Raw genomic sequence first — 13,085 nt, 5'->3', positions numbered from 1 at the left:
TGTTCCTGAGTAGATGGGGTTCACGAAGCTGCATCCGGACACATGCGTAATGTCTGACTGTGTTTCTTACAGACCAAATACCGTAAGAAGCCAGACAGCATCAAGTTCACCACCGTGGTCGACTCCCCAGACCTGGTGCATGCCAAGAGCAGCTACATGCACTGTAACGAGGTGGGTTCCTTCTCCTCACTCATCGCAGGGGCGCGGTAGGAGAGATGGGAGTGCAAACCCTGCCTTTGCCGTCTACTACCTGGATGGCCTTGGGTCAGTTACTTAGGCTCTTCTAACCTCAGTTTCCTCATTTCAAAAGGGAGAATAATAACAGCAACCATTTCGTAAGAGTAAATGAATTAAAGAAAAAAAAAAAACCACATTGCCGTTGAGTCGATTCTGACTCATAGCCACACTATAGGACAGAGTAAAACTGCCCCCAAAGGATTCCCTAGGCTGCAGTCTTCACAGAAGCAGACCGCACATCTTTCTCCTGTGGAGTGGCTGGTGGTTTGAACTGCCAACCTTTTGGTTAGTAGCTGAGCGCTTAACCACTGTGCCACCAGGGCCGCTTCAATGAATTAAATAGGCATTAAAGAAATAAAAGCATGTAAAGCTTTTAGCAAGTGCCTGGAGCAATAAATAAATGTGCTCAATAAATATCTCTTACTATGGTTTTGTTAGTAATCATAACAATAATGGTACTAGATATTATTGATGATACCTCGCCAAACACAAGCTCAGATACATTTTGATTGTTGATAGATGGCAATAGAATAAAAAAGAACAGCTGTATTAAAAGCTTCTTTCTGCTCTTATTCTCTGCATAACTTAGCCTCATTTCCCCTCTCCTATATTTATTTAAAGGAATGGAAAGTGAAATCTTTTTTTTTTTTCCCCTGAAATTGCCAAGGGATTCAACTTTGCACACACAGCAACCACTGTGTGCCTGAATGCGCACTGACTAATTCACATTTGCAAAGCTCACCTTGGAAATGAATCGGAATATTCAACATTATATTTTCTTTTCTAAAAATTGATGAGACTCAAACACTTCCTAAAGTTTTTCTTAATTCTTAAACCACCACTTTGAATATAGCTTGAGATGTACGAATTGTGTCTTCCTGGGACCCAGGCGATGATGAAAACTCGAATTTTCTGAACACATACTAAGGCATTTTGTAATAAAAAGTCCTTAGCTGTTGTGTCTTACTGTTATTATCACTCTTAATATTAATGTTAAAGGCAATGAGGCTTTGTTACTAGTAAAAAGCATGTCCAATGCTTAGTTGCAAAGATTCTCTGAAATATTCATACATACATTTTATATTGTTTGTAAAATACATAGGTATGGCCAGCCAGGATGTTGGCTTGTGGCCCATTTGAAGAAAATCTTTTTTTTTTTTTACATTTTTTTTTATTGTCATAAAAATATATATAACACGACATTTGCTAGTTCAACACTTTTCAGGTAAGCAATTTAGTGACATCAACTACATTAACCACGTCATGGGGTCCCTGGGTGACACAGTTAAGGGCTCAATTACTGGCTGAAAGGCTGGCGGTTCAAACCCACCCACAGGCACCTGAAGAGACAGGACTGTGGTCTTCTCCTTGGAAACCCTGTGGAGCCGTTCTACTCTGCACACATGGGGCCTCCACACATCAGGATCGATTCTAACAAAAACAACAAAAAATTATGTTACGCAACCATCACCCATAATTGTTGCCAAATTACACATCCCATAAACCGAAATTCACGGTAGAACAGATCTTGATGAATATTGTTAACAGGGTCTATTTCACTCCAGCCACCCCACCTGACCCCCGCCGTGGATGCTCCTTCCACCCACTGGCAGGTTCTGGAAGGATGCTGTCCACGTGCAGGGCTGGGCCGCATTCCCTCTGGTAGGCGCTCATAGGAGCGCAGGAAGGGGCATCAGCCTGCTTTTCCCCTGTGATTTCAACAAGTGCAGTTCTGTATTTACCGGGAGCATCTCTTTTTTTTTTTTTCTCTTACCCGCAGCGTCTGTACAGGTCAGGGGATGCGGAGTCCCTGCACAGGTACACCCCGATTCCCGACCACCCCGATTTCGCCCGAGCCCGCCTCAACGCGCTTCATCTGAGTGATGTAAGTAAACCTTTTGGTCATGTGGCATGCGTCTGTGTTTACAGTTATCTGTCCCTACACTGGATTTTTTTTTTTTACTGTTTTTTTTTTTTTAATTGTTGTGAAAATATAGATCACACACCATTTGCTAATTCAGCATGTGTCACTTGTACAATTCAATGGAACCAGTTACATCAATATCCATTGCCATGTTTCAAGCTGATTTTACTTGTTTAAAAAAAAAAGCGCTAAAAAGGAGGACTTGGAACAGAAAGAATGCGGCACTGATGGTGGGACAAGCTGCCTGTGTGCTTAGAGTCACCTTCCTTTCTGATCCTCAGTTTCCTTGACTGTAAAATGGGGGTAGGGCTGGGGTAATGACACCAGTGGTCCCTTCCAGCTCTGAGATTCTGATTCTGGGCATGGCTTCAAGAGCTGGGTCATGTACTGAGTTACAGTCAGGAAGTGGCCCTTGGCCCTGGCAGGTGTAGACATCTGTTCTGTTTGTTTCCTGGACCCCTCTCCTTAGCTATTCAGAGGAGTGTAACTTTGGAGACGGAGCGGCAGTATCTCACCCTGCAGTATGGAAAGATACCTCAATTGAAGCTCATCGCGTCCAAATACAGCTCTCGCCTTTGTTTCCCTTGGATGTGTGCCCTTTGCACGCATAACTGAGAAGCTGTTTCCTAAACCCAGGCTTGTTGTTAGCAGGGGTTGGATGCCCCCGGTTGTAATAGAATAGGCGGCTGCTCAGCCAGCAAAGCTGTGATCCTCAGATAACAGGTAGCCAGGCGGCGGAATCAAAAGCCACTGTCAGATCCGAATAACACAGGCTGAGAGTGTCCGCCTGGGGCAGCGTGGGGCCTCCCAGAGCCTAGCCATTCTTCCCTCCTTGGCCTTGCCATTGTGTCCTGGGGCTCCATGCAGATCAACAGCTGCTACTGTTCACCCTGGAGGTGGCTGCCTTGCAGGGGTTGGCGAGAGGTGCCTTCTAGTTAGCGTGTGTATTAGTTTGTTGCGTTTGTAAAGCCCTGTGGGATCCCACGCAGTGAATGCAACAGTGCTTTGTAAATATGAGTTATTATGACTATTTGATGCTTTTGAGGGATGCGAGAGGGATAATTTTAGAACAGCAGCTCTGGTGGGCTGACCTCCATCTGGGGAAGCAGGACCTCCCCCTCAGCAGAGCTTGGACAAAACATGGGTCTCATTAAGGTTCCAAGGATGGGGGAAGGCAAGGCCTCCATTTGAGGGACGGTCGGAAACCCATAGCCATGGAAACTGGAATAAAACCACTAGTCCATTGGGGCCTGTGTAAGGAGCACAGCCACCCCAGGTTGATGATAGAAGGATCTTTCCCGGGACAAGGGATGCCACCCTGCAGGGTCCTGGAAGTGAAATTAGCCGCCAGGCTATGCGGATATGGAGAACTCATGAACCTCTTTTGAAAGAACGCTTCTTCGGGGGCGTGTAGAATACCCACAATTGGATCAAGTGCTCTGTGCAGAAGACGTGGAGGGAAACTGACCTTCCTGGGCAAAGAAAGCCATTGAGATGTGTAAGGAAGCCGAAATAACTAAAAATCAAATGACTCTAATGTGTGAGGATGAGGACAAAACTGTGCCCACTGTGATAAAGAAGAGGAACGCCCAGGGCTCCAAATCAAAGAGCCTACAGAATCTAAAGACTCCCAGTGGCAAGGGAAAAACCTCAACAGAATAAAAAAAAAAAAACTCAGGGAGGAAGTGAGCACAAGCAAGCAAATAGTATACAGGGAGAAGTTACCAGGTGACAGGGAGCCAGTGTGTTGGGGAGAACCCCAATTTGGGCCACAGTCTCTAGTTGACCCTAACCAACTCTGGAGCCAGCGTGTATTGGAGACCAAAGTGGGATGACGTTGGAGCTTGATGTCGTGCGAAATTTGATGTCATTACCTAGCCCAGATATGGTGTGGAGGCTATTATGAGGAAGCCACTGTGTCCCGTTTACAGGTTATGATGAGGGTTTTGACTCTATTTGCTACTGTTATATTTGTGGGCCCACCCAAACAGGAAGCATGATACTAAAGGGATTGGTGGTTGTGTCATTATCTGAATGTTCCTCTACTTCCAGATATCTTTCAGTCCTAGCTGCTCAACTTAATGGTGACCCAGTGAATATAATCGTGTTGGTCCTTTTTATGATTCATCCATTAGGTGATTACCCCAGTCCTGGTTGGTTCTGTATCTCCAGGACCTGGAATGTAGTATTTGGCTTATGGTCTGCGGTGTTGGATGTTGGAGTTGGAAATGATGATGAAGGTGAAGGTGATGATGGATGATGATGAGATCCACCATGCTTGGCCCAAGCACCTTGTGGCCCTTCTAGTTCAGGCCCAGAAGTGGGGTGGAGGAGGTACTTTGCTTTCCCTTTTGTCTGCCACTTCTCCTTTGTTTAATACCCCCAACTCCCCTGGAGAACAGAAGCCCCAGCCTTGACCTCCATTTCCAGGTGACAAAGGCAAGGTTCTTAAGGGCCCTGTGACCTGCTGCAGCCCATGGAATGAGTGAAAGATCAGCACAGTCTGGGGTCTCTTACTTTGTTATCCCCTGGTAATGTGGTCTGGCTGCCTCTCCCCTGCCGTCTCCCGTCTCTGCCACAGAATAAAGAACAGCCTTCCACTGGGCTCTCCAGATGTCGCCTTTCATGGAGCCATTCCCTTATCTTGAAAAAAAAAGTATTAGCTACATGAAGGCACAGAAGATTTTGATGCTTCTCTCAGTGATGCGGGTCTACCTGAGGACTAAGAGGATATGATTACAGATACCCAGAGGGTGTGTGAGAACAACTTGAAAAGGGAAAAAATGAAAGAGGAAGATATGAAATGCATGGGTCAGGTACTCGGCCAGAATTTTGACAATAAATCCCATTCAGGTGAAGGCCCTTCCCTTAGTCCAGGCACCAGGGGTGCATATGAGACGCGGCATGCCTCATAGTGATAGTGTGGGGCATGACCTTGAAGCCAGGCTGAGGGGGCTCCCAGGAAGTCCGTGGAGCTGCCAAACACAGGAGTTCCAGACCCAAGGAACAAGGCTGAGGAGGACCTTGTAGGGGGAAACAAGGTTCTTGAACGCTGAACTCTGGCAGCTAGCAGCTGCAAGCCTGAGGCACTGAAAGGGAACGGAAAGACAGAGAGGAGTAGAAGGGTCCTTCTGATACCAACGGGATGTAGCAAATGAGTCTGCCCCACAAACCACAAGAGCGGGGACTAATGCTGATGTTGGGGGCTCAGAGAAAACCTGCTGATGCCTCCATGGCCACGGTCACCAATTCTGGAGCTGGGCGGTCCCCAGGGTGGCCCTGGGACCCTGGGCTCTGCCATCCTGGCAACCAAAAAGGTAGAGGGTAAGTGTTTAGCAACCTCTTCTGCTGAGAACCAACCACATGCAAAGTAGTAGAGCTATTCACTCTCTGCTTACTTCTTTCTTTGTTTTCCCAATCTAGAAAGTCTACAGAAACTCGTGGGAGCAGACTCGGGCTGGTGGCTATGACTTCAGGCTGGATGCCATCCCATTCCAGACAGCCCGTGCATCCAGAGAGATCGCCAGCGATGTAAGACCCCATGTCTCCCCCTAGGTTACTGATAGGTTTTGCTGTGTTTTTCCCAGTCCTGTTGAAAGGCAGACCACCAGGATTCCATCAAGATTCTCTCTGCACCAAAACTGAACGTATATATCAAATGTTAAAAAAAAAAAAAGGCCTTAATATCTAGGATTTTAGTCAGAAATTCAAGATTGGGGAAAGTTGTATTAAAAGAGGCACTTTTAGAAGTTGGTATATGTGTACCTAGAAATCAATGAACAGGTGTTGGTTTGTTGTTTTGCAATAAGTGGACTTTTTTTTAGCTGAAATGTAGTGTGGCAGAAAAGCAAGAGGCTGGGGTTTTACCCTAGATTGACTGGAGTTCACATCCCAGCTTGGTCACTTAGGAACTGGCTGTGTGGTTTTAGGTGAGTGAACTAAATTCTCTGAACTCAAGTTTCTATATCTATGAAACAGGGACCTAATACTTGTCTCCAGGGGTTGAGGTAGGTATGGAAACGAAATGATATGCAGCACGTGTACATAGCAGGTGTTCGAATATGGAAGCACTTATTATCCAAGAGGGAGCTATCATTGACTAAGTAAGTGCCCCTCAACTCTAGGTCTGTGCACATCTGTAAACCGTCTGCTAGCAGTCCCTGATGAGATAAGTACAGAAATAGAGAGCAAACATTTAGAAACATTTTTAGCAACTTGACATTGTGACATCCAAGCTTGTGATGGGTGGATTCATCTTGTCGAACAGGGTAAAGGCCAGTTGAGTGTTCTCAAACATGCATGGTACTGCTATATACTAGGCACATGTTGCTGGACCTGCTTTGGTCTTTGACAGCTTGGAAATTTAAAAAGCAAAACAAAATGAAACTGGTCCTTCACTACAGATAGTTGAGGAGCACTGGGCTAGGTTCTTGAAAGCTGGAAGAATCAAGGGAAGAGGGCTGCAGTGGAATAGACACATGTCCCTTCCAATTGGAGTATCAGAATAGCAGCAATACCAGTAGCTACCATCCGTCTCACGTACTTCAGACATGTCATAAGGACGGACCAGTCCCTGGAGAAGGACATCATGCTTAGTAAAGTGGAGGGTCAGCAAGAAAGAAGAAGAACCTCAAGGAGATGGATTGACTCAGTGGCTGCAACAATGGGCTCAATATGAGGATGGTGCAGAACCAGCTGGTATTTCATTCTGTTGTACACAAGGGTAGCTATGAGTCAGAAGTGACTCAACAGCACGTAACAACAACAAGCCTTTCAGTGGACACAAACCCATGCCAGACACTACACTCAGCCCCCATCTCATTGAATCCTCTTAACATCCACATGGGGTGGAGATTAATTCTTCCATTTTAACAGATGGGGAATCAGAGGTTCAGAGAGATTCAGTAACTGGCCCCAGGCCGCACAGCTAGAAGGTAGCAGAACCAGTGCAGATCCCAGGCCTACTAGAATCTAAAGCCTGTGCCCTTATCCTGCTGTTGGACTTCCTGCTGAGAAGCCCATGTATGGGGGGGGGGGGAAGGGAGGCGCGTCCATGACCTATCTGTTCCTCTGGCCTGCAGTTCCGGTATAAGGAGGCCTTCCTTCGGGAGCGGGGCCTACAGATTGGGTATTGCAGCGTCAACGATGACCCAAGGACGAGGCACGTCCTCAGCGTCGGCAAACTCCAGAGTGACAACGAGTACAAGAAGGACTTTGCCAAGACCCGGTCCCAGTTCCACAGCCGTGCAGACCAGCCCGGCCTCCTCCAAGCCAAGCGGAGCCAGCAGCTGGCCAGTGACGTGCACTACAGGCAGCCTCTGCCCCAGCCCACCTGTGACCCGCGGCAGCTGGGCCTGAAGCACGTGCAGAAGGCTCAGCAGCTGCAGAGCGACGTGAGTGCCTTCGCCTGCCTTGGCGAGGCCCTTCCCCTGGTGCCTCTTTATAAGGGGTGGCCGTAATTCCTCGCTCTACACCCCCGAGACTCTATCTGAGATAGAATCCAGGACACCTAACACTTTAGTGCCACATGTAATATTAACAGTGACTGTATTTTGTAGGCACGGCATCGAGCAGTATTTCCTTCTGTTGTATATAAGGTCGTTATGAGTCAGGACCGACTTGATGGCACCTAGCAACGACAACCATTTGTCAAAGGAACCCTGGTGTGCAGTGTTGAGTGCTTGGCTGTTAAAATGAGAAGTCGGTGGTTCAAACCCACCAGCTGCTCTGCAGGAGAAAAGACCTGTCGATCTGCTCCTGTAAAGATTGCAGCCTAGGAAAACCTATGGGGCAGTTCTACTGTGTCTAATAGAGTCATTATGAGTCAGGATTGACTGAACGAAACACAACAAAAACAACCATTTATCACGTCCAGGCTGTATGCCAAATGCTTTATAAGTAACGTGCCATGTAGCCCTCAAAATGAACCCCATACTGTCCCATTTGACAGATGAGAAAACAGGCTCAGAGAGGTTAAGTAACTTACTCAAGATCACACAGCAAATAAGTGTCAGATCTGGGATGTGAACACCACTTGACTTGATGTGAGAGCCCAAGCTCTTGATCAGAATGCTGTGCTATTTCTAAGGGATCTTAGTAGTTACCTAAGCCACCCTTTGCATTTTTCCTTGGAGGAAATTCAAATCCAGAGAAGGGAAGTTACTTCCGCAAGGCCACAGACAAGTTAAGGTAGCAGCTTGGACTTGAACCAGGTCTTCTGACTCCATGGCCAGTTCCCTTCCCACCGCCCCCTCCCCCCCACTCCACTCCCCACCCCCATTGCAGCTCACATTATTTGAATGGCGAATGCAAGAGACAGCAACACACCGGCCTGGTTTACAATACATTGAGCCCACCGTGCCAGGCACCTCCTGCTTGAGATGAATTTGCTCCCCTTGTCTGGCCTTTACTAACAACAGCATATTCTCCATCTCACAGCTGCCTTTTTTATCCTATCCTCTCCGTGGCCAAACCACCCCAAGCCCTGCTGACCTAGTCTTCTTGCTTTCCTCCTTCCCCGAAGGTCAAGTACAAATCGGACTTGAACCTGACCAGAGGTGTCGGCTGGACCCCTCCTGGCTCCTACAAAGTGGAGATGGCTCGGCGGGCTGCAGAACTGGCCAATGCCAGGGGCCTCGCTCTCCGGGGCGCTTATGTGAGTATAAGCTGCAAACTCAGCCCCAGCCTGCAAGGCCATGGGGAAAGGCAAACCCATTGTTTCTTTTCAAAGTTTATTCTTGGCCAAAGGTCAGCTGGCTCTAAAGAAGTGTGAAATGCAGCTCAAGCAGGGCGCCTAATTTCATGGGTCTGAGATGACCAGGCAGATGACATGCGGGTTAAACTTCCTGCAGGGTTTTCTCTGAAGTCACAGCCATTAGTTCTGCAGAGATAAACCTGCGGAGGCTACATCAATCTGGGGCCAGGGCGGCCGGGCTGTGATGACTGCTTGCTCGTTACATGCGCGGAAAAGGTCAGGGACTTGCTGGCTGCAAAAGTCGGGGTTTTGAACCTGACTTTGTTCAGGAAAAAAGACACCACGTCTAAATGCGAGACTGGCTTTGCTGCTTTCTCATGCTTGCCTTGAGGATCCTTTCTCTTGGAAGGAGGGTGGGGGAGGGGACAGGAAGGGTGAACATTTTAAATGCTCCTGGAGACCCTGGGTGGTGGACTACTAGCCGAAATGTTGGCAATTCAAAAAAAAAATGTTGGCAATTGAAACCCACCTAAAAACAGGCCTGGTAAACTGCTTCTGAAAGGTCACACACAGCCTTGAAAACCCTATGGAGCATTCTACTCTGCAGACGTGAGCCGGAATGGACTTGACAGCAACTAACAACAACAACTAGGAGGCCTCTCAGACAGTTGTTCTAGAGGAGCAGGGAGGGAGCTTGGTTTTCACTCAGGGAGGTTGTGTTTGCTCTCTGCAGGGGGGGCCAGAGGCTGTGGACGCTGGTGATCATCAACGGGAAGACGTGAACCCCGATGCCACTGAGATTCTGCATGTCAAAAAGAGGAAGGCTCTGTACTGAGCTGGCGACACCCACCCAAGAGTCTGAGGAGAGAAGCTGGAGAGGGTGTTTGCCCCCAGAGACAAGCTTTACCTGGCTTCAGTGTTGGCAAGCTGTAAAACGGCACGCGTGACCGTCCCACTCTGCCTCTGTTAAAACAATGACACTATGAAAGCAAATGGAGAATGTAGTATATTTTTGGTCCTTATCTAGTACCTAGCAGTGGCTGACTGGTTCTGTTGAGTTGCTCGTGTGTCTGGGATAAAGGAATAAAGGTGTACAGGCAATTCCCATTGGAGCTGGGTGTTCTGTAATTCCATGTCCACAAATGTTCAAGATGCAGCCAGTTTCTGTGAACACTGATTTTCTAGAAGAACAATTGTGGGAAGGGAATCAAACATGATACATTTCAGGTTGATTCCGTTATTCCTTGGGTTCCCCGGGGGATAGGAGGAGCCTGTGAAATGGTAGCAATGCTGATCCAGAAAGCCTGGGCTGGATAGCAGTTGTCTCCACTTAGACCTACGGATACTCCGCTACGTGGTCTCCAGGAGGCTCCAAGGGTCCATTGCTGCCCACTGCAGCCTGCCTTGTCTGGGTGCTAAGGAGGATGGGCTCTAAAGTTCGGAAGACAGCACCTTAGAAGGCAGCCTCTCTTTGGATGGTGGCTTTGATCCAACTCAGGAACTTGGTCACTTGGGTGTAGACTCCTGGCTTCTTTCCGCATTCCAGGCCCCAGCTCACTAGCCCATAAACGTAGTAGGTGCCATCCTTCTCACAGGTCAGAGGACCTCCGGAGTCTCCCTATGGAAAAAGGCATGCATTCAGCCACGTGAAGCAGAATGTATTCGAAGAGGCTCCTACTGCCCTTGAGGGGGATGCCAGGTGTGATGAGATGGAATCGCCAGACAGCTGGAAAGCAATGACAGGACTCTTCCTCTCCCTCATATGACCCAGGGCTCTCAGGGAAGAGGCACAAATACCATCCTGTGTAACTGAGTGAGTAAGGGTTTGGCAGAGATGACACAGGGCCGTGGCACAGTGCCATGGGTCTGGACAGCCCCCACAATCCTACCTTCTGACTCTTAGATAGATATATAGATGATAGATAGATAGATAGATAAATAGATAGATGGATAGATAGATGATAGATAAATGATAGATAACAGTTGCCGTCTAGTAAGCTCCAACTCATGGAGACCTTATGTACAGTCATCCCTTGGTATCTGCAGGGGCTTGGTTCCAGGATCCCCGTAGATACCAAAATCTGAGGATGCTCAAGTCTCTTATATAAAATGTGGTATTTGCATATAACCTACACACATCCTCCTATATACTTTAAATCATCGCTAGATTACTTATAACGCCTAATACAATGTAAATACTATGCAAATAGTTGTTATACTGTATTGGTTAGGGAAAAATGACAAGAAAAAAGTCTTTTTTTTTTTTTTTTTTAACATTTTCAACCCTCGGTTGGTTGAATCCACAGATACGGAACCCTAGATACGGAAGGCCGACTGTACGACAGGGTGAAATGTTGCCTGCTACTCGGTCGTCCTCATGATCGCTCGCATGTTTGAGTCTAACATTGTTGCTATTTCAAATATTACTATTGCGAATTCTCAGGGGCCCTCTACTTTCTTATTTGGGCAGCCAACCTGTGAGGTGGTATTCCACCTGGATAGAGCCTTCCAGGGCGAACAGGATGAGGAGGGTGAGGAGGATGGAGACTCAGGGGCAGCCTGGCCTACACATTCAAGCACAATCCACGGGGTTAAATCATCTGAATTCTAAACCAGGCTCTACCACCTGCTAGCTGTGTGCCCTTGGGCCTTAGTTTCATAAATTGTAAGCAGTGGGTAGCAATAGACCTCCCAGCCCCCATAGGGTTCTTATGAGGGTTAATGTCTGTAAAACACATAGAACAGGGTCTGACTCATACTAAGCCCTCAATTAAAGTGGCAAGGAAGGTGATGGTGAGGAAGATGATGATAAGTACTGAGCACTTAAACCAACCCAGTGCCATCAAGTTGATTCCGACTCATATTGAGCACTTAATACTACTTTAACGCTACAGCTGAGAGCTTATTTTAGTAAATTATCTCTTTTAATCTTAGCCATAACCTTAGGACCTTGTGGATATACTATTTAAATTTTACAGATTGGGCACCTGAGATTGGGGAATTACTTTAGTGATTTGATAAAGAATCAGAGCCAGGTTTCAAACCCATGGCAGTCTGTTTCCAAAGCCTGCAAGTAAGGCCCTTGAATTATCTAGGAAACTGAATGATCTCATCTGACTCATCTTGCAGGGGGTTGGGGCAAGTTACACCCATCTCCCCATGTCCCTCCATTGGGGATATGGATATCCGTGGCCCCTTGGGAATGGATAGGGGATCCCCGTAGAGTTACAGACACTGGAGTGACTGTGATTTCTCGTCCCAAAGAGGAGCTTGAGCCTAGAAAATCATTGTTGGGTCCCTTTGCAGGGAGGGTCCATCAATGATCTAGAATTTGAATCTGTCGTGCAGGGCTTTCCAACACAGTTGTACGGTTTATGAAGACGAGATAAATTCTGAATTGAGGCATTTCTTGGAATCTGAAAAGGGAGTTTCTTGTGTGATGTGACCCCATCTGAGAGAGGGATCATGGGGTGTGGCCTTCTACTTGGGGCAGAGTGCCCGAGGTCATTTTAGCACCAGTTATGATGGAGCCACCACCAACTCCCTGCCCAACAGCTTCTCTTTGAGTCACCACTGGCCCCAGCAGCTCAGGGTTCCCAGAAGTCTGGGACTAGGGGGATGTCAGGCAGGCCCTAGGCTGGCTGTGGCCACAGATAACTCAGAGAGGACATGGGTACTTAGTTTGCTAGGGCTAAATCAATCTCTCTCTCTCTCTGTCATACACACACACACACACACGCGCATACACCCTTACATCCTAATGATTAACAGTTATTATTACGAATCCTCTAGTCCTCTCATCTCCTCTTTCTAGCCACTGGTCTTTTGACAGTTCCCTGTTTATTGAGAGTTTTCAATCTTGCTGCCCAGCACTGAGGCCAGAAATGCCACCTTCGCATTTAGACACAGTGGAGCAAAGTGGCGAAGGCTTTGGTGCCCAGCAGACTGGGTTCCAATTCCATCCTTACCGCTTACCACCCAAGATAACATCACTAAGCATCTGTAAAATGGCATTAAGGACATCCAGTTCACTGTCGTGCTGTAAGAATCAAAGTAGGCAATGCTGGTGACATGGCCCCTATTGCTATTATGCTGAGTCACCGGGGACTGATGTGGATTCAGATTCACATGGCAGGTGGGCATCTGAGCCTGCTTCCACCCTAGCTGCTCTAAGGAGCCTCTGTGCCTTGTGTAACATCCTGCCAGCCTCTTCTTCTCCAAGTGTGATCT

General features: G+C 47.5%; 2 protein-coding genes across 2 annotated transcripts in view; one reads left to right on the top strand and one right to left on the bottom strand.

Moving 5' to 3' along the window:
• The window catches only part of NRAP (nebulin related anchoring protein), a 77,959-nt gene extending 68,011 nt beyond the window's left edge, over window positions 1-9,948 (top strand). The window contains exons 36-41 of the mRNA XM_049854667.1: window positions 73-171; window positions 2,018-2,122; window positions 5,585-5,692; window positions 7,243-7,554; window positions 8,685-8,816; window positions 9,589-9,948. Of these exons, the coding sequence (XP_049710624.1) occupies window positions 73-171; window positions 2,018-2,122; window positions 5,585-5,692; window positions 7,243-7,554; window positions 8,685-8,816; window positions 9,589-9,690 (858 nt within the window). The 3' untranslated portion in view covers window positions 9,691-9,948. The remainder of the gene's footprint in view (window positions 1-72; window positions 172-2,017; window positions 2,123-5,584; window positions 5,693-7,242; window positions 7,555-8,684; window positions 8,817-9,588) is intronic.
• A 360-nt stretch (window positions 9,949-10,308) lies between these two features.
• HABP2 (hyaluronan binding protein 2) overlaps window positions 10,309-13,085 on the bottom strand; it is a 29,531-nt gene continuing 26,754 nt past the window's right edge. The window contains exon 13 of the mRNA XM_049855100.1: window positions 10,309-10,473. Within this exon, the coding sequence (XP_049711057.1) occupies window positions 10,309-10,473 (165 nt within the window). The remainder of the gene's footprint in view (window positions 10,474-13,085) is intronic.

This window comes from Elephas maximus, chromosome 16 (assembly GCF_024166365.1).
Source record: "Elephas maximus indicus isolate mEleMax1 chromosome 16, mEleMax1 primary haplotype, whole genome shotgun sequence".
Taxonomy (NCBI): Eukaryota; Metazoa; Chordata; class Mammalia; order Proboscidea; family Elephantidae; genus Elephas; species Elephas maximus.
Note: the sequence above shows the minus strand (reverse complement) of the source record. Positions and strands in the feature narration are given on the sequence as shown.